The 21,212-nt window shown below is 44.8% G+C and overlaps 1 protein-coding gene across 1 annotated transcript; it reads left to right on the forward strand.

Annotated features, from left to right (window-relative positions):
• Positions 1–2,196: 2,196 nt before the first annotated feature.
• On the forward strand, positions 2,197–19,050 carry LOC139405426 (cAMP-dependent protein kinase catalytic subunit alpha-like; the record flags this gene model as incomplete). Its single annotated transcript, XM_071147753.1, has 2 exons — positions 2,197–2,361; positions 18,839–19,050. Coding segments are annotated over 2 exons (291 nt in total), but the record flags the coding sequence as incomplete, so codon positions are not given.
• Between the last annotated feature and the right edge of the window lie 2,162 nt (positions 19,051–21,212).

Here is a 21,212-nt window from a genome sequence, read left to right on the forward strand (position 1 = left end):
CACTCCCCCTTCCCCCCTCCTACATTCCTCCTCTCCTCTCTTCCCTCCTCTCCTCCCCCATCTCCTTCTCTACTCTCCCACACCACCACTCCTCCCCCTCTCCTCTCCCCCTCTCCTCTCCTCCCCATCTCCTTCTCTACTCTCCCACACCACCACTCCTCCTCCCCCTCTCCTCTCCTCCCCCATCTCCTTCTCTACTCTCCCACACCACCACTCCTCCTCCCCCTCTCCTCTCCTCCCCCATCTCCTTCTCTACTCTCCCACACCACCACTCCTCCTCCCCCTCTCCTCTCTTCCCTCCTCTCCTCCCCCATCTCCTTCTCTACTCTCCCACACCACCTCTCCTCCTCCACCTCCTCTCCTCTGCCCTCCTCTCCTCCCCCATCTTCTCCTCTCCACACCCCCTCACCCCTCCTCTCCTCCTCTACTCTCCCACACTACCACTCCCCCTTCCCCTCCTCCTACATTCCTCCTCTCCTCTCTTCCCTCCTCTCCTCCCCCATCTCCTTCTCTACTCTCCCACACCACCACTCCTCCTTCCCCTCTCCTCTCTTCCCTCCTCTCCTCCCCCATCTCCTTCTCTACTCTCCCACACCACCACTCCTCCCCCTCTCCTCTCTTCCCTCCTCTCCTCCCCATCTCCTTCTCTACTCTCCCACACCACCACTCCTCCTCCCCCTCTCCTCTCCTCCCCCCTCTCCTTCTCTACTCTCCCACACCACCACTCCTCCTCCCCCTCCCCCTCTCCTCTCCTCCCCCCTCTCCTTCTCTACTCTCCCACACCACCACTCCTCCTCCCCCTCTCCTCTCCTCCCCCATCTCCTTCTCTACTCTCCCACACCACCACTCCTCCTCCCCCTCTCCTCTCCTCCCCCATCTCCTTCTCTACTCTCCCACACCACCACTCCTCCTCCCCCTCTCCTCTCCTCCCCCATCTCCTTCTCTACTCTCCCACACCACCACTCCTCCTCCCCCTCTCCTCTCCTCCCCCCTCTCCTTCTCTACTCTCCCACACCACCACTCCTCCTCCCCCTCTCCTCTCCTCCCCCATCTCCTTCTCTACTCTCCCACACCACCACTCCTCCTCCCCCTCTCCTCTCTTCCCTCCTCTCCTCCCCCATCTCCTTCTCTACTCTCCCACACCACCACTCCCCCTTCCGTCCTCCTCTATTCCCCCTCTCCTCTCTTCCCTCCTCTCCTCCCCCCTCTCCTTCTCTATTCTCCCACACCACCACTCCTCCTCCCCCTCTCCTCTCCTCCCCCATCTCCTTCTCTACTCTCCCACACCACCACTCCTCCTCCCCCTCTCCTCTCTTCCCTCCTCTCCTCCCCATCTCTACTCTCCCACACCACCACTCCCCCTTCCCTCCTCCTCTATTCCCCCTCTCCTCTCTTCCCTCCTCTCCTCCCCCCTCTCCTTCTCTACTCTCCCACACCACCACTCCTCCTCCCCCTCTCCTCTCCTCCCCCCTCTCCTTCTCTACTCTCCCACACCACCACTCCTCCTCCCCCTCTCCTCTCCTCCCCCATCTCCTTCTCTACTCTCCCACACCACCACTCCTCCTCCCCCTCTCCTCTCCTCCCCCATCTCCTTCTCTACTCTCCCACACCACCACTCCTCCTCCCCCTCTCCTCTCCTCCCCCATCTCCTTCTCTACTCTCCCACACCACCACTCCTCCTCCCCCTCTCCTCTCTTCCCTCCTCTCCTCCCCCATCTCCTTCTCTACTCTCCCACACTTCCACTCCCCCTTCCCTTCCACCTCTATTCCCCCTCTCCTCTCTTCCCTCCTCTCCTCCCCCATCTCCTTCTCTACTCTCCCACACCACCACTCCTCCTCCCCCCTCCTCTCCTCCCCCCACAACCACCACTCCTCCTCCCCCTCTCCTCTCCTCCCCCATCTCCTTCTCTACTCTCCCACACCACCACTCCCCCTCCCCCTCTCCTCTCCTCCCCCCCTCCTCTCCTCCCCCTCTCCTCTCCTCCCCCATCTCCTTCTCTACTCCCCCCACACCACCCGTCCCCCTCTCCTCTCCTCCCCCATCTCCTTCTCTCCTCTCCCACATCACCACTCCTCCTCCCCCATCTCCTTCTCTACTCCCCCCACACCACCCCTCCCCCTCTCCTCTCCTCCTCCATCTCCTTCTCTACTCTCCCACACCACCACTCCTCCTCCCCCTCTCCTCTCCTCCCCCAGGTGCGTTTTCCCTCCCACTTCAGCTCTGACCTGAAGGATCTGTTGAGGAATCTACTACAGGTGGACCTGACCAAGCGCTATGGCAACCTGAAGAACGGCGTCAACGACATCAAGGGACACAAGTGGTTCGCCACCACTGATTGGATCGCAGTATACCAGAGAAAGGTGAGAGGTGGGGTCTAACTGATATGTAGGGTACAGTATACCAGAGAAAGGTGAGAGGTGGGGTCTAACTGATATGTAGGGTACAGTATACCAGATAAAGGTGAGAGGAGAGGTCTAACTGATATGTAGGGTACAGTATACCAGATAAAGGTGAGAGGTGAAAGGTCTAACTGATATGTAGGGTACAGTATACCAGATAAAGGTGAGAGGAGAGGTCTAACTGATATGTAGGGTACAGTATACCAGAGAAAGGTGAGGGGTCGGGTACAGTATACCAGATAGAGGTGGGGGGGTCTAACTGATATGTAGGGTACAGTATACCAGAGAAAGGTGAGGGGTCTAACTGATATGTAGGGTACAGTATACCAGAGAAAGGTGAGGGGTCTAACTGATATGTAGGGTACAGTATACCAGATAAAGGTGAGGGGTCTAACTGATATGTAGGGTACAGTATACCAGATAAAGGTGAGAGGTCTAACTGATATGTAGGGTACAGTATACCAGATAAAGGTGAGGGGTCTAACTGATATGTAGGGTACAGTATACCAGATAAAGGTGAGAGGTCTAACTGATATGTAGGGTACAGTATACCAGATAAAGGTGAGAGGTCTAACTGATATGTAGGGTACAGTATACCAGAGAAAGGCGAGAGGAAGGGTCTAACTGATATGTAGGGTACAGTATACCAGAGAAAGGTGAGAGGAGGGGTCTAACTGATATGTAGGGTACAGTATACCAGATAAAGGTGAGAGGTCTAACTGATATGTAGGGTACAGTATACCAGATAAAGGTGAGAGGTCTAACTGATATGTAGGGTACAGTATACCAGAGAAAGGTGAGAGGAGGGGTCTAACTGATATGTAGGGTACAGTATACCAGATAAAGGTGAGAGGTCTAACTGATATGTAGAGTACAGTATACCAGAGAAAGGTGAGAGGTCTAACTGATATGTAGGGTACAGTATACCAGAGAAAGGTGAGAGGAGGGGTCTAACTGATATGTAGGGTACAGTATACCAGATAAAGGTGAGGGGTCTAACTGATATGTAGGGTACAGTATACCAGATAAAGGTGAGAGGTCTAACTGATATGTAGGGTACAGTATACCAGATAAAGGTGAGGGGTCTAACTGATATGTAGGGTACAGTATACCAGATAAAGGTGAGAGGTCTAACTGATATGTAGGGTACAGTATACCAGAGAAAGGTGAGAGGTCTAACTGATATGTAGGGTACAGTATACCAGAGAAAGGTGAGAGGTCTAACTGATATGTAGGGTACAGTATACCAGAGAAAGGCGAGAGGAGGGGTCTAACTGATATGTAGGGTACAGTATACCAGAGAAAGGTGAGAGGAGGGGTCTAACTGATATGTAGGGTACAGTATACCAGATAAAGGTGAGAGGTCTAACTGATATGTAGGGTACAGTATACCAGATAAAGGTGAGAGGTCTAACTGATATGTAGGGTACAGTATACCAGAGAAAGGTGAGAGGAGGGGTCTAACTGATATGTAGGGTACAGTATACCAGATAAAGGTGAGAGGTCTAACTGATATGTAGGGTACAGTATACCAGAGAAAAGTGAGGGGTCTAACTGATTAGTAGGGTACAGTATACCAGAGAAAGGTGAGAGGAGGGGTCTAACTGATATGTAGGGTACAGTATACCAGATAAAGGTGAGAGGTCTAACTGATATGTAGGGTACAGTATACCAGAGAAAGGTGAGAGGAGGGGTCTAACTGATATGTAGGGTACAGTATACCAGATAAAGGTGAGAGGTCTAACTGATATGTAGGGTACAGTATACCAGAGAAAGGTGAGAGGAGGGGTCTAACTGATATGTAGTGTACAGTATACCAGATAAATGTGAGAGGTCTAACTGATATGTAGGGTACAGTATACCAGATAAAGGTGAGAGGTCTAACTGATATGTAGGGTACAGTATACCAGATAAAGGTGAGAGGTGGGGGGGTCTAACTGATATGTAGGGTACAGTATACCAGATAAAGGTGAGAGGTGGGGTCTAACTGATATGTAGGGTACAGTATACCAGATAAAGGTGAGGGGTCTAACTGATATGTAGGGTACAGTATACCAGATAAAGGTGACAGGTCTAACTGATATGTAGGGTACAGTATACCAGATAAAGGTGAGAGGTCTAACTGATATTTAGGGTACAGTATACCAGATAAAGGTGAGAGGTCTAACTGATATGTAGGGTACAGTATACCAGAGAAAGGTGAGGGGTCTAACTGATATGTAGGGTACAGTATACCAGATAAAGGTGAGAGGTCTAACTGATATGTAGGGTACAGTATACCAGATAAAGGTGAGAGGTCTACCTGATATGTAGGGTACAGTATACCAGATAAAGGTGAGGGGTCTAACTGATATGTAGGGTACAGTATACCAGAGAAAGGTGAGAGGTGAGAGGTCTAACTGATATGTAGGGTACAGTATAATAGAGAAAGGTGAGAGGAGGGGTCTAACTGATATGTAGGGTATAGTATACCAGAGAAAGGTGAGAGGTGGGGTCTAACTGATATGTAGGGTACAGTATACCAGAGAAAGGTGAGGGGTCTAACTGATATGTAGGTTACAGTATACCAGAGAAAGGTGAGAGGTCTAACTGATATGTAGGGTACAGTATACCAGATAAAGGTGAGAGGTCTAACTGATATGTAGGGTACAGTATACCAGAGAAAGGTGAGAGGTCTAACTGATATGTAGGGTACAGTATACCAGATAAAGGTGAGAGGTCTAACTGATATGTAGGGTACAGTATACCAGATAAAGGTGAGAGGTCTAACTGATATGTAGGGTACAGAATACCAGATAAAGGTGAGGGGTCTAACTGATATGTAGGGTACAGTATACCAGAGAAAGGTGAGAGGTGAGAGGTCTAACTGATATGTAGGGTACAGTATACCAGATAAAGGTGAGGGGTCTAACTGATATGTAGGGTACAGTATACCAGATAAAGGTGAGGGGTCTAACTGATATGTAGGGTACAGTATACCAGAGAAAGGTGAGAGGTGAGAGGTCTAACTGATATGTAGGGTACAGTATACCAGAGAAAGGTGAGAGGTGGGGTCTAACTGATATGTAGGGTACAGTATACCAGAGAAAGGTGAGGGGTCTAACTGATATGTAGGGTACAGTATACCAGATAAAGGTGAGAGGTCTAACTGATATGTAGGGTACAGTATACCAGATAAAGGTGAGGGGTCTAACTGATATGTAGGGTACAGTATACCAGAGAAAGGTGAGGGGTCTAACTGATATGTAGGGTACAGTATACCAGATAAATGTGAGAGGTCTAACTGATATGTAGGGTACAGTATACCAGATAAAGGTGAGAGGTCTAACTGATATGTAGGGTACAGTATACCAGAGAAAGGTGAGAGGTGGGGTCTAACTGATATGTAGGGTACAGTATACCAGATAAAGGTGAGGGGTCTAACTGATATGTAGGGTACAGTATACCAGATAAAGGTGACAGGTCTAACTGATATGTAGGGTACAGTATACCAGAGAAAGGTGAGAGGTCTAACTGATATGTAGGGTACAGTATACCAGATAAAGGTGAGAGGTCTAACTGATATGTAGGGTACAGTATACCAGATAAAGGTGAGGGGTCTAACTGATATGTAGGGTACAGTATACCAGATAAAGGTGAGAGGTCTAACTGATATGTAGGGTACAGTATACCAGATACAGGTGAGGGGTCTAACTGATATGTAGGGTACAGTATACCAGATAAAGGTGAGAGGTCTAACTGATATGTAGGGTACAGTATACCAGAGAAAGGTGAGAGGTGAGAGGTCTAACTGATATGTAGGGTACAGTATACCAGATAAAGGTGAGGGGTCTAACTGATATGTAGGGTACAGTATACCAGATAAAGGTGAGGGTCTAACTGATATGTAGGGTACAGTATACCAGATAAAGGTGAGAGGTCTAACTGATATGTAGGGTACAGTATACCAGAGAAAGGTGAGAGGTCTAACTGATATGTAGGGTACAGTATACCAGATAAAGGTGAGAGGTCTAACTGATATGTAGGGTACAGTATACCAGATAAAGGTGAGAGGTCTAACTGATATGTAGGGTACAGTATACCAGATAAAGGTGAGGGGTCTAACTAAAATGTAGGGTACAGTATACCAGAGAAAGGTGAGAGGTGAGAGGTCTAACTGATATGTAGGGTACAGTATAATAGAGAAAGGTGAGAGGAGGGGTCTAACTGATATGTAGGGTATAGTATACCAGAGAAAGGTGAGGGGTCTAACTGATATGTAGGTTACAGTATACCAGAGAAAGGTGAGAGGTCTAACTGATATGTAGGGTACAGTATACCAGATAAAGGTGAGAGGTCTAACTGATATGTAGGGTACAGTATACCAGATAAAGGTGAGAGGTCTAACTGATATGTAGGGTACAGAATACCAGATAAAGGTGAGGGGTCTAACTGATATGTAGGGTACAGTATACCAGAGAAAGGTGAGAGGTGAGAGGTCTAACTGATATGTAGGGTACAGTATACCAGATAAAGGTGAGGGGTCTAACTGATATGTAGGATACAGTATACCAGATAAAGGTGAGGGGTCTAACTGATATGTAGGGTACAGTATACCAGAGAAAGGTGAGAGGTGAGAGGTCTAACTGATATGTAGGGTACAGTATACCAGAGAAAGGTGAGAGGTGGGGTCTAACTGATATGTAGGGTACAGTATACCAGAGAAAGGTGAGGGGTCTAACTGATATGTAGGGTACAGTATACCAGATAAAGATGAGAGGTCTAACTGATATGTAGGGTACAGTATACCAGATAAAGGTGAGAGGTCTAACTGATATGTAGGGTACAGTATACCAGATAAAGGTGAGAGGTCTAACTGATATGTAGGGTACAGTATACCAGATAAATGTGAGAGGTCTAACTGATATGTAGGGTACAGTATACCAGATAAAGGTGATGGGTCTAACTGATATGTAGGGTACAGTATACCAGATAAAGGTGAGGGGTCTAACTGATATGTAGGGTACAGTATACCAGATAAATGTGAGAGGTCTAACTGATATGTAGGGTACAGTATACCAGATACATGTGAGAGGTCTAACTGATATGTAGGGTACAGTATACCAGATAAAGGTGATGGGTCTAACTGATATGTAGGGTACAGTATACCAGAGAAAGGTGAGAGGTCTAACTGATATGTAGGGTACAGTATACCAGATAAAGGTGAGGGGTCTAACTGATATGTAGGGTACAGTATACCAGATAAAGGTGAGAGGTCTAACTGATATGTAGGGTACAGTATACCAGATAAAGGTGAGAGGTCTAACTGATATGTAGGGTACAGTATACCAGAGAAAGGCGAGAGGAGGGGTCTAACTGATATGTAGGGTACAGTATACCAGAGAAAGGTGAGAGGAGGGGTCTAACTGATATGTAGGGTACAGTATACCAGATAAAGGTGAGAGGTCTAACTGATATGTAGGGTACAGTATACCAGATAAAGGTGAGAGGTCTAACTGATATGTAGGGTACAGTATACCAGAGAAAGGTGAGAGGAGGGGTCTAACTGATATGTAGGGTACAGTATACCAGATAAAGGTGAGAGGTCTAACTGATATGTAGGGTACAGTATACCAGAGAAAGGTGAGAGGTCTAACTGATATGTAGGGTACAGTATACCAGAGAAAGGTGAGAGGAGGGGTCTAACTGATATGTAGGGTACAGTATACCAGATAAAGGTGAGGGGTCTAACTGATATGTAGGGTACAGTATACCAGATAAAGGTGAGAGGTCTAACTGATATGTAGGGTACAGTATACCAGATAAAGGTGAGGGGTCTAACTGATATGTAGGGTACAGTATACCAGATAAAGGTGAGAGGTCTAACTGATATGTAGGGTACAGTATACCAGAGAAAGGTGAGAGGAGGGGTCTAACTGATATGTAGGGTACAGTATACCAGAGACAGGTGAGAGGAGGGGTCTAACTGATATGTAGGGTACAGTATACCAGATAAAGGTCAGAGGTCTAACTGATATGTAGGGTACAGTATACCAGAGAAAAGTGAGGGGTCTAACTGATTAGTAGGGTACAGTATACCAGAGAAAGGTGAGAGGAGGGGTCTAACTGATATGTAGGGTACAGTATACCAGATAAAGGTGAGAGGTCTAACTGATATGTAGGGTACAGTATACCAGAGAAAGGTGAGAGGAGGGGTCTAACTGATATGTAGGGTACAGTATACCAGATAAAGGTGAGAGGTCTAACTGATATGTAGGGTACAGTATACCAGAGAAAGGTGAGAGGAGGGGTCTAACTGATATGTAGTGTACAGTATACCAGATAAATGTGAGAGGTCTAACTGATATGTAGGGTACAGTATACCAGATAAAGGTGAGAGGTCTAACTGATATGTAGGGTACAGTATACCAGATAAAGGTGAGGGGTCTAACTGATATGTAGGGTACAGTATACCAGATAAAGGTGAGAGGTCTAACTGATATGTAGGGTACAGTATACCAGATACAGGTGAGGGGTCTAACTGATATGTAGGGTACAGTATACCAGATAAAGGTGAGAGGTCTAACTGATATGTAGGGTACAGTATACCAGAGAAAGGTGAGAGGTGAGAGGTCTAACTGATATGTAGGGTACAGTATACCAGATAAAGGTGAGGGGTCTAACTGATATGTAGGGTACAGTATACCAGATAAAGGTGAGGGTCTAACTGATATGTAGGGTACAGTATACCAGATAAAGGTGAGAGGTCTAACTGATATGTAGGGTACAGTATACCAGAGAAAGGTGAGAGGTCTAACTGATATGTAGGGTACAGTATACCAGATAAAGGTGAGAGGTCTAACTGATATGTAGGGTACAGTATACCAGATAAAGGTGAGAGGTCTAACTGATATGTAGGGTACAGTATACCAGATAAAGGTGAGGGGTCTAACTAAAATGTAGGGTACAGTATACCAGAGAAAGGTGAGAGGTGAGAGGTCTAACTGATATGTAGGGTACAGTATAATAGAGAAAGGTGAGAGGAGGGGTCTAACTGATATGTAGGGTATAGTATACCAGAGAAAGGTGAGGGGTCTAACTGATATGTAGGTTACAGTATACCACAGAAAGGTGAGAGGTCTAACTGATATGTAGGGTACAGTATACCAGATAAAGGTGAGAGGTCTAACTGATATGTAGGGTACAGTATACCAGATAAAGGTGAGAGGTCTAACTGATATGTAGGGTACAGAATACCAGATAAAGGTGAGGGGTCTAACTGATATGTAGGGTACAGTATACCAGAGAAAGGTGAGAGGTGAGAGGTCTAACTGATATGTAGGGTACAGTATACCAGAGAAAGGTGAGAGGAGGGGTCTAACTGATATGTAGGGTACAGTATACCAGATAAAGGTGAGAGGTCTAACTGATATGTAGGGTACAGTATACCAGATAAAGGTGAGAGGTCTAACTGATATGTAGGGTACAGTATACCAGAGAAAGGTGAGAGGAGGGGTCTAACTGATATGTAGGGTACAGTATACCAGAGACAGGTGAGAGGAGGGGTCTAACTGATATGTAGGGTACAGTATACCAGATAAAGGTGAGAGGTCTAACTGATATGTAGGGTACAGTATACCAGAGAAAAGTGAGGGGTCTAACTGATTAGTAGGGTACAGTATACCAGAGAAAGGTGAGAGGAGGGGTCTAACTGATATGTAGGGTACAGTATACCAGATAAAGGTGAGAGGTCTAACTGATATGTAGGGTACAGTATACCAGAGAAAGGTGAGAGGAGGGGTCTAACTGATATGTAGGGTACAGTATACCAGATAAAGGTGAGAGGTCTAACTGATATGTAGGGTACAGTATACCAGAGAAAGGTGAGAGGAGGGGTCTAACTGATATGTAGTGTACAGTATACCAGATAAATGTGAGAGGTCTAACTGATATGTAGGGTACAGTATACCAGATAAAGGTGAGAGGTCTAACTGATATGTAGGGTACAGTATACCAGATAAAGGTGAGAGGTGGGGGGGTCTAACTGATATGTAGGGTACAGTATACCAGATAAAGGTGAGAGGTGGGGGGGTCTAACTGATATGTAGGGTACAGTATACCAGATAAAGGTGAGGGGTCTAACTGATATGTAGGGTACAGTATACCAGATAAAGGTGACAGGTCTAACTGATATGTAGGGTACAGTATACCAGAGAAAGGTAAGAGGTCTAACTGATATGTAGGGTACAGTATACCAGATAAAGGTGAGAGGTCTAACTGATATGTAGGGTACAGTATACCAGATAAAGGTGAGAGGTCTAACTGATATGTAGGGTACAGTATACCAGATAAAGGTGAGAGGTCTAACTGATATGTAGGGTACAGTATACCAGAGAAAGGTGAGGGGTCTAACTGATATGTAGGGTACAGTATACCAGATAAAGGTGAGAGGTCTAACTGATATGTAGGGTACAGTATACCAGAGAAAGGTGAGAGGTGGGGTCTAACTGATATGTAGGGTACAGTATACCAGATAAAGGTGAGAGGTCTAACTGATATGTAGGGTACAGTATACCAGAGAAAGGTGAGAGGAGGGGTCTAACTGATATGTAGTGTACAGTATACCAGATAAATGTGAGAGGTCTAACTGATATGTAGGGTACAGTATACCAGATAAAGGTGAGAGGTCTAACTGATATGTAGGGTACAGTATACCAGATAAAGGTGAGAGGTGGGGGGGTCTAACTGATATGTAGGGTACAGTATACCAGATAAAGGTGAGAGGTGGGGTCTAACTGATATGTAGGGTGCAGTATACCAGATAAAGGTGAGGGGTCTAACTGATATGTAGGGTACAGTATACCAGATAAAGGTGACAGGTCTAACTGATATGTAGGGTACAGTATACCAGAGAAAGGTAAGAGGTCTAACTGATATGTAGGGTACAGTATACCAGATAAAGGTGAGAGGTCTAACTGATATGTAGGGTACAGTATACCAGATAAAGGTGAGAGGTCTAACTGATATGTAGGGTACAGTATACCAGATAAAGGTGAGAGGTCTAACTGATATGTAGGGTACAGTATACCAGAGAAAGGTGAGAGGTGAGAGGTCTAACTGATATGTAGGGTACAGTATAATAGAGAAAGGTGAGAGGAGGGGTCTAACTGATATGTAGGGTATAGTATACCAGAGAAAGGTGAGAGGTGGGGTCTAACTGATATGTAGGGTACAGTATACCAGAGAAGGGTGAGGGGTCTAACTGATATGTAGGTTACAGTATACCAGAGAAAGGTGAGAGGTCTAACTGATATGTAGGGTACAGTATACCAGATAAAGGTGAGAGGTCTAACTGATATGTAGGGTACAGTATACCAGAGAAAGGTGAGAGGTCTAACTGATATGTAGGGTACAGTATACCAGAGAAAGGTGAGAGGTCTAACTGATATGTAGGGTACAGTATACCAGAGACAGGTGAGAGGAGGGGTCTAACTGATATGTAGGGTACAGTATACCAGATAAAGGTGAGAGGTCTAACTGATATGTAGGGTACAGTATACCAGAGAAAAGTGAGGGGTCTAACTGATTAGTAGGGTACAGTATACCAGAGAAAGGTGAGAGGAGGGGTCTAACTGATATGTAGGGTACAGTATACCAGACAAAGGTGAGAGGTCTAACTGATATGTAGGGTACAGTATACCAGAGAAAGGTGAGAGGAGGGGTCTAACTGATATGTAGGGTACAGTATACCAGATAAAGGTGAGAGGTCTAACTGATATGTAGGGTACAGTATACCAGAGAAAGGTGAGAGGAGGGGTCTAACTGATATGTAGTGTACAGTATACCAGATAAATGTGAGAGGTCTAACTGATATGTAGGGTACAGTATACCAGATAAAGGTGAGAGGTCTAACTGATATGTAGGGTACAGTATACCAGATAAAGGTGAGAGGTGGGGGGGTCTAACTGATATGTAGGGTACAGTATACCAGATAAAGGTGAGAGGTGGGGGGGTCTAACTGATATGTAGGGTACAGTATACCAGATAAAGGTGAGGGGTCTAACTGATATGTAGGGTACAGTATACCAGATAAAGGTGACAGGTCTAACTGATATGTAGGGTACAGTATACCAGAGAAAGGTAAGAGGTCTAACTGATATGTAGGGTACAGTATACCAGATAAAGGTGAGAGGTCTAACTGATATGTAGGGTACAGTATACCAGATAAAGGTGAGAGGTCTAACTGATATGTAGGGTACAGTATACCAGATAAAGGTGAGAGGTCTAACTGATATGTAGGGTACAGTATACCAGAGAAAGGTGAGGGGTCTAACTGATATGTAGGGTACAGTATACCAGATAAAGGTGAGAGGTCTAACTGATATGTAGGGTACAGTATACCAGAGAAAGGTGAGAGGTGGGGTCTAACTGATATGTAGGGTACAGTATACCAGATAAAGGTGAGAGGTCTAACTGATATGTAGGGTACAGTATACCAGAGAAAGGTGAGAGGTCTAACTGATATGTAGGGTACAGTATACCAGAGACAGGTGAGAGGAGGGGTCTAACTGATATGTAGGGTACAGTATACCAGATAAAGGTGAGAGGTCTAACTGATATGTAGGGTACAGTATACCAGAGAAAAGTGAGGGGTCTAACTGATTAGTAGGGTACAGTATACCAGAGAAAGGTGAGAGGAGGGGTCTAACTGATATGTAGGGTACAGTATACCAGATAAAGGTGAGAGGTCTAACTGATATGTAGGGTACAGTATACCAGAGAAAGGTGAGAGGAGGGGTCTAACTGATATGTAGGGTACAGTATACCAGATAAAGGTGAGAGGTCTAACTGATATGTAGGGTACAGTATACCAGAGAAAGGTGAGAGGAGGGGTCTAACTGATATGTAGTGTACAGTATACCAGATAAATGTGAGAGGTCTAACTGATATGTAGGGTACAGTATACCAGATAAAGGTGAGAGGTCTAACTGATATGTAGGGTACAGTATACCAGATAAAGGTGAGAGGTGGGGGGGTCTAACTGATATGTAGGGTACAGTATACCAGATAAAGGTGAGAGGTGGGGGGGTCTAACTGCTATGTAGGGTACAGTATACCAGATAAAGGTGAGGGGTCTAACTGATATGTAGGGTACAGTATACCAGATAAAGGTGACAGGTCTAACTGATATGTAGGGTACAGTATACCAGAGAAAGGTAAGAGGTCTAACTGATATGTAGGGTACAGTATACCAGATAAAGGTGAGAGGTCTAACTGATATGTAGGGTACAGTATACCAGATAAAGGTGAGAGGTCTAACTGATATGTAGGGTACAGTATACCAGATAAAGGTGAGAGGTCTAACTGATATGTAGGGTACAGTATACCAGAGAAAGGTGAGAGGTGAGAGGTCTAACTGATATGTAGGGTACAGTATAATAGAGAAAGGTGAGAGGAGGGGTCTAACTGATATGTAGGGTATAGTATACCAGAGAAAGGTGAGAGGTGGGGTCTAACTGATATGTAGGGTACAGTATACCAGAGAAAGGTGAGGGGTCTAACTGATATGTAGGTTACAGTATACCAGAGAAAGGTGAGAGGTCTAACTGATATGTAGGGTACAGTATACCAGATAAAGGTGAGAGGTCTAACTGATATGTAGGGTACAGTATACCAGAGAAAGGTGAGAGGTCTAACTGATATGTAGGGTACAGTATACCAGAGAAAGGTGAGAGGTCTAACTGATATGTAGGGTACAGTATACCAGAGACAGGTGAGAGGAGGGGTCTAACTGATATGTAGGGTACAGTATACCAGATAAAGGTGAGAGGTCTAACTGATATGTAGGGTACAGTATACCAGAGAAAAGTGAGGGGTCTAACTGATTAGTAGGGTACAGTATACCAGAGAAAGGTGAGAGGAGGGGTCTAACTGATATGTAGGGTACAGTATACCAGATAAAGGTGAGAGGTCTAACTGATATGTAGGGTACAGTATACCAGAGAAAGGTGAGAGGAGGGGTCTAACTGATATGTAGGGTACAGTATACCAGATAAAGGTGAGAGGTCTAACTGATATGTAGGGTACAGTATACCAGAGAAAGGTGAGAGGAGGGGTCTAACTGATATGTAGTGTACAGTATACCAGATAAATGTGAGAGGTCTAACTGATATGTAGGGTACAGTATACCAGATAAAGGTGAGAGGTCTAACTGATATGTAGGGTACAGTATACCAGATAAAGGTGAGAGGTGGGGGGGTCTAACTGATATGTAGGGTACAGTATACCAGATAAAGGTGAGAGGTGGGGGGGTCTAACTGATATGTAGGGTACAGTATACCAGATAAAGGTGAGGGGTCTAACTGATATGTAGGGTACAGTATACCAGATAAAGGTGACAGGTCTAACTGATATGTAGGGTACAGTATACCAGATAAAGGTGAGAGGTCTAACTGATATGTAGGGTACAGTATACCAGATAAAGGTGAGAGGTCTAACTGATATGTAGGGTACAGTATACCAGATAAAGGTGAGAGGTCTAACTGATATGTAGGGTACAGTATACCAGAGAAAGGTGAGGGGTCTAACTGATATGTAGGGTACAGTATACCAGATAAAGGTGAGAGGTCTAACTGATATGTAGGGTACAGTATACCAGAGAAAGGTGAGAGGTGGGGGGGTCTAACTGATATGTAGGGTACAGTATACCAGATAAAGGTGAGAGGTGGGGTCTAACTGATATGTAGGGTACAGTATACCAGAGAAAGGTGAGGGGTCTAACTGATATGTAGGGTACAGTATACCAGATAAAGGTGAGAGGTCTAACTGATATGTAGGGTACAGTATACCAGAGAAAGGTGAGAGGAGGGGTCTAACTGATATGTAGTGTACAGTATACCAGATAAATGTGAGAGGTCTAACTGATATGTAGGGTACAGTATACCAGATAAAGGTGAGAGGTCTAACCGATATGTAGGGTACAGTATACCAGATAAAGGTGAGAGGTGGGGGGGTCTAACTGATATGTAGGGTACAGTATACCAGATAAAGGTGAGAGGTGGGGTCTAACTGATATGTAGGGTACAGTATACCAGATAAAGGTGAGGGGTCTAACTGATATGTAGGGTACAGTATACCAGATAAAGGTGACAGGTCTAACTGATATGTAGGGTACAGTATACCAGAGAAAGGTAAGAGGTCTAACTGATATGTAGGGTACAGTATACCAGATAAAGGTGAGAGGTCTAACTGATATGTAGGGTACAGTATACCAGATAAAGGTGAGAGGTCTAACTGATATGTAGGGTACAGTATACCAGATAAAGGTGAGAGGTCTAACTGATATGTAGGGTACAGTATACCAGAGAAAGGTGAGAGGTGAGAGGTCTAACTGATATGTAGGGTACAGTATAATAGAGAAAGGTGAGAGGAGGGGTCTAACTGATATGTAGGGTATAGTATACCAGAGAAAGGTGAGAGGTGGGGTCTAACTGATATGTAGGGTACAGTATACCAGAGAAAGGTGAGGGGTCTAACTGATATGTAGGTTACAGTATACCAGAGAAAGGTGAGAGGTCTAACTGATATGTAGGGTACAGTATACCAGATAAAGGTGAGAGGTCTAACTGATATGTAGGGTACAGTATACCAGAGAAAGGTGAGAGGTCTAACTGATATGTAGGGTACAGTATACCAGATAAAGGTGAGAGGTCTAACTGATATGTAGGGTACAGTATACCAGATAAAGGTGAGAGGTCTAACTGATATGTAGGGTACAGAATACCAGATAAAGGTGAGGGGTCTAACTGATATGTAGGGTACAGTATACCAGAGAAAGGTGAGGGGTGAGAGGTCTAACTGATATGTAGGGTACAGTATACCAGATAAAGGTGAGGGGTCTAACTGATATGTAGGGTACAGTATACCAGATAAAGGTGAGGGGTCTAATTGATATGTAGGGTACAGTATACCAGAGAAAGGTGAGAGGTGAGAGGTCTAACTGATATGTAGGGTACAGTATACCAGAGAAAGGTGAGAGGTGGGGTCTAACTGATATGTAGGGTACAGTATACCAGAGAAAGGTGAGGGGTCTAACTGATATGTAGGGTACAGTATACCAGATAAAGGTGAGAGGTCTAACTGATATGTAGGGTACAGTATACCAGATAAAGGTGAGGGGTCTAACTGATATGTAGGGTACAGTATACCAGAGAAAGGTGAGGGGTCTAACTGATATGTAGGGTACAGTATACCAGATAAATGTGAGAGGTCTAACTGATATGTAGGGTACAGTATACCAGATAAAGGTGAGAGGTCTAACTGATATGTAGGGTACAGTATACCAGAGAAAGGTGAGAGGTGGGGTCTAACTGATATGTAGGGTACAGTATACCAGATAAAGGTGAGGGGTCTAACTGATATGTAGGGTACAGTATACCAGATAAAGGTGACAGGTCTAACTGATATGTAGGGTACAGTATACCAGAGAAAGGTGAGAGGTCTAACTGATATGTAGGGTACAGTATACCAGATAAAGGTGAGAGGTCTAACTGATATGTAGGGTACAGTATACCAGATAAAGGTGAGGGGTCTAACTGATATGTAGGGTACAGTATACCAGATAAAGGTGAGAGGTCTAACTGATATGTAGGGTACAGTATACCAGAGAAAGGTGAGGGGTCTAACTGATATGTAGGGTACAGTATACCAGATAAAGGTGAGAGGTCTAACTGATATGTAGGGTACAGTATACCAGATACAGGTGAGGGGTCTAACTGATATGTAGGGTACAGTATACCAGATAAAGGTGAGAGGTCTAACTGATATGTAGGGTACAGTATACCAGATAAAGGTGAGAGGTGAGAGGTCTAACTGATATGTAGGGTACAGTATACCAGATAAAGGTGAGGGGTCTAACTGATATGTAGGGTACAGTATACCAGATAAAGGTGAGGGGTCTAACTGATATGTAGGGTACAGTATACCAGATAAAGGTGAGAGGTCTAACTGATATGTAGGGTACAGTATACCAGAGAAAGGTGAGAGGTCTAACTGATATGTAGGGTACAGTATACCAGATAAAGGTGAGAGGTCTAACTGATATGTAGGGTACAGTATACCAGATAAAGGTGAGGGGTCTAACTGATATGTAGGGTACAGTATACCAGAGAAAGGTGAGAGGTGAGAGGTCTAACTGATATGTAGGGTACAGTATAATAGAGAAAGGTGAGAGGAGGGGTCTAACTGATATGTAGGGTATAGTATACCAGAGAAAGGTGAGGGGTCTAACTGATATGTAGGTTACAGTATACCAGAGAAAGGTGAGAGGTCTAACTGATATGTAGGGTACAGTATACCAGATAAAGGTGAGAGGTCTAACTGATATGTAGGGTACAGTATACCAGATAAAGGTGAGAGGTCTAACTGATATGTAGGGTACAGAATACCAGATAAAGGTGAGGGGTCTAACTGATATGTAGGGTACAGTATACCAGAGAAAGGTGAGAGGTGAGAGGTCTAACTGATATGTAGGGTACAGTATACCAGATAAAGGTGAGGGGTCTAACTGATATGTAGGATACAGTATACCAGATAAAGGTGAGGGGTCTAACTGATATGTAGGGTACAGTATACCAGAGAAAGGTGAGAGGTGGGGTCTAACTGATATGTAGGGTACAGTATACCAGAGAAAGGTGAGGGGTCTAACTGATATGTAGGGTACAGTATACCAGATAAAGATGAGAGGTCTAACTGATATGTAGGGTACAGTATACCAGATAAAGGTGAGAGGTCTAACTGATATGTAGGGTACAGTATACCAGATAAAGGTGAGAGGTCTAACTGATATGTAGGGTACAGTATACCAGATAAATGTGAGAGGTCTAACTGATATGTAGGGTACAGTATACCAGATAAAGGTGATGGGTCTAACTGATATGTAGGGTACAGTATACCAGATAAAGGTGAGGGGTCTAACTGATATGTAGGGTACAGTATACCAGATAAATGTGAGAGGTCTAACTGATATGTAGGGTACAGTATACCAGATAAATGTGAGAGGTCTAACTGATATGTAGGGTACAGTATACCAGATAAAGGTGATGGGTCTAACTGATATGTAGGGTACAGTATACCAGATAAAGGTGAGAGGTCTAACTGATATGTAGGGTACAGTATACCAGATAAAGGTGAGGGGTCTAACTGATATGTAGTGTACAGTACAATTCCAGGTAACTTTCTCAAAATGACAGAAATCCCCTTTGATCAAGGCCCTTAACCCTCATTTCTCCCGTAAGGCACTCTGGGTAAGAGCTAACTGAATGTCATGTCAACAAATGTTTTGATAAGTTTGAATATGATAATTTTACAGGAATCTGGTTTAGTAAAATGCGACGATTGTTTGATAGATTTTTCCTCTTCCTGTGTGTGTGTGTGTGTGTGTGTGTGTGTGTGTGTGTAGGTGGAGGCCCCGTTCGTTCCTAAGTTCAAAGGCCCAGGTGACACCAGCAACTTTGAGGAGTACGAAGAGGAGGAGATCAGAGTCTCCATCAGTGAACAGTGTGCCAAGGAGTTCACTGACTTCTAGACCCAACCAGAGAGAGAGGGATTGAAGGAAGAAGATAGAGGAGAGGGAAGAAAGGAGTGGGAGAGGGAGAAGGAAGGAGAGGGAGATGGCGAAGGAAGGAAGGAAGGAAGGAAGGAAGGAAGGAAGGAAGGAAGGAAGGAAGGAAGGAAGGAAGGAAGGAAGGAAGGAAGGAAGGAAGGAAGGAGAGAGATGGCAAGGAAGGAAGGAGAGATGGGAGGGAGGGAGAGAGAGAGACGGAAGGTAGACTGGAGTACTACGAGAGGGAGAGAAGAAGAGAGGGAGAGAAGAAGAGAGGGAGAGAAGAAGAGAGGGATAGAAGAAGAGAGGGATAGAAGAAGAGAGGGATAGAAGAAGAGAGGGAGAGAAGAAGAGGGAGAGAAGAAGAGGAAGATGCGGAGAGAAGAAGATTCGGAGAAAAGAAGAAGAGGGAGATAAGAAGAGGAAGATGCGGAGAGAAGAAGATGCGGAGAGAAGAAGAGAGAGGAGAGTAAACCAGCAGTGTTGCCTTTTCTGTCCCATTTGTGTTTTTTCTACTGTTATTAATTTATTATGTAGTGTCTTTTTATGTTTCATCCTTTATGGAGTGTTGGAGTGGGACCTGTCTCTGTAACAACTGTCTCCTAGCTACCATACTGGGACGGGCACATGTCTCTGTAACAACTGTCTCCTAGCTACCATATTGGGACAGGCACCTGTCTCTGTAACAACTGTCTCCTAGCTACCATATTGGGACAGGCACCTGTCTCTGTAACAACTGTCTCCTAGCTACCATATTGGGACAGGCACCTGTCTCTGTAACAACTGTCTCCTAGCTACCATATTGGGACAGGGCCATTCTCTGTAACAACTGTCTCCTAGCTACCATATTGGGACAGGCACATGTCTCTGTAACAACTGTCTCCTAGCTACCATATTGGGACAGGCACATGTCTCTGTAACAACTGTCTCCTAGCTACCATATTGGGACAGGCACCTGTCTCTGTAACAACTGTCTCCTAACTACCATATTGGGGCAGCACCTGTCTCTGTAACAACTGTCTCCTAACTACCATATTGGGACAGGCACCTGTCTCTGTAACAACTGTCTCCTAACTACCATATTGGGACAGGGCCATTCTCTGTAAAAACTGTCTCCTAACTACCATATTGGGACAGGGCCATTCTCTGTAACAACTGTCTCCTAACTACCATATTGGGACAGGCACCTGTCTCTGTAACAACTGTCTCCTATGTACTAGGCTAGCATATTGCTCCACACATACTGGTATTTGTTCTGAATGGCCCCCTGTTCCCTAAATAGTGCACTACTTTTCACCAGAACCCTATTGGCTCTGGTCAAAAGTAGTGCACTCTAAAGGGAATAGGGTGCCATTTGGGACAAACACACAATACTCTGCGCTCACACCCCCCCCCCCCCCCCCCCCCAGTCTGGTGTGTTCTTCCTGTCCTTGTGTTAATACATACACTCAACTGTACACTTCTGTCTTGACACTCGTTCCGTTCAGATTAATAATATTATTAATAATAATCATAAGGCACATAGCAGATGCTTCTTTCCAAAGCGACGGTCAGGGGTTCTGTTGTCTGGGTGTGCCCAGCGGGAATTGAACCTCTCGTGTCGTGATGCTCTTATCAACGGAGCGTCGTGGAACCAGTTCATGTTCTGCCTTCTTAATGACCTGCATTCCTTTTCTCAAATCCAGCCTCGTAGTTTACTCATTCTCACGTTAAACACGTCTCAACTCATTCCTTCTGTCAAATCAGGCCTCGTAGTTTACTCATTCTCACGTTAAACACGTCTCAACCCATTCCTTCTGTCAAATCAGGCCTCGTAGTTTACTCATTTACCCATTAAACACATCTCAACTCATTCCTTCTGTCAAATCCAGCCTCGTAGTTTACTCATTCTCACGTTAAACACGTCTCAACTCATTCCTTTTCTCAAATCCAGCCTCGTAGTTTACTCATTCTCACGTTAAACACGTCTCAACTCATTCCTTTTCTCAAATCCAGCCTCGTAGTTTACTCATTCACCCATTAAACACATCTCAACTCATTCCTTCTGTCAAATCAGGCCTCGTAGTTTACTCATTCTCACGTTAAACACGTCTCAACTCATTCCTTTTCTCAAATCCAGCCTCGTAGTTTACTCATTCACCCATTAAACACATCTCAACTCATTCCTTCTGTCAAATCCAGCCTCGTAGTTTACTCATTCTCACGTTAAACACGTCTCAACTCATTCCTT

The sequence above is a fragment of the Oncorhynchus clarkii genome, unplaced genomic scaffold, assembly GCF_045791955.1.
Source record: "Oncorhynchus clarkii lewisi isolate Uvic-CL-2024 unplaced genomic scaffold, UVic_Ocla_1.0 unplaced_contig_11936_pilon_pilon, whole genome shotgun sequence".
Taxonomy (NCBI): Eukaryota; Metazoa; Chordata; class Actinopteri; order Salmoniformes; family Salmonidae; genus Oncorhynchus; species Oncorhynchus clarkii.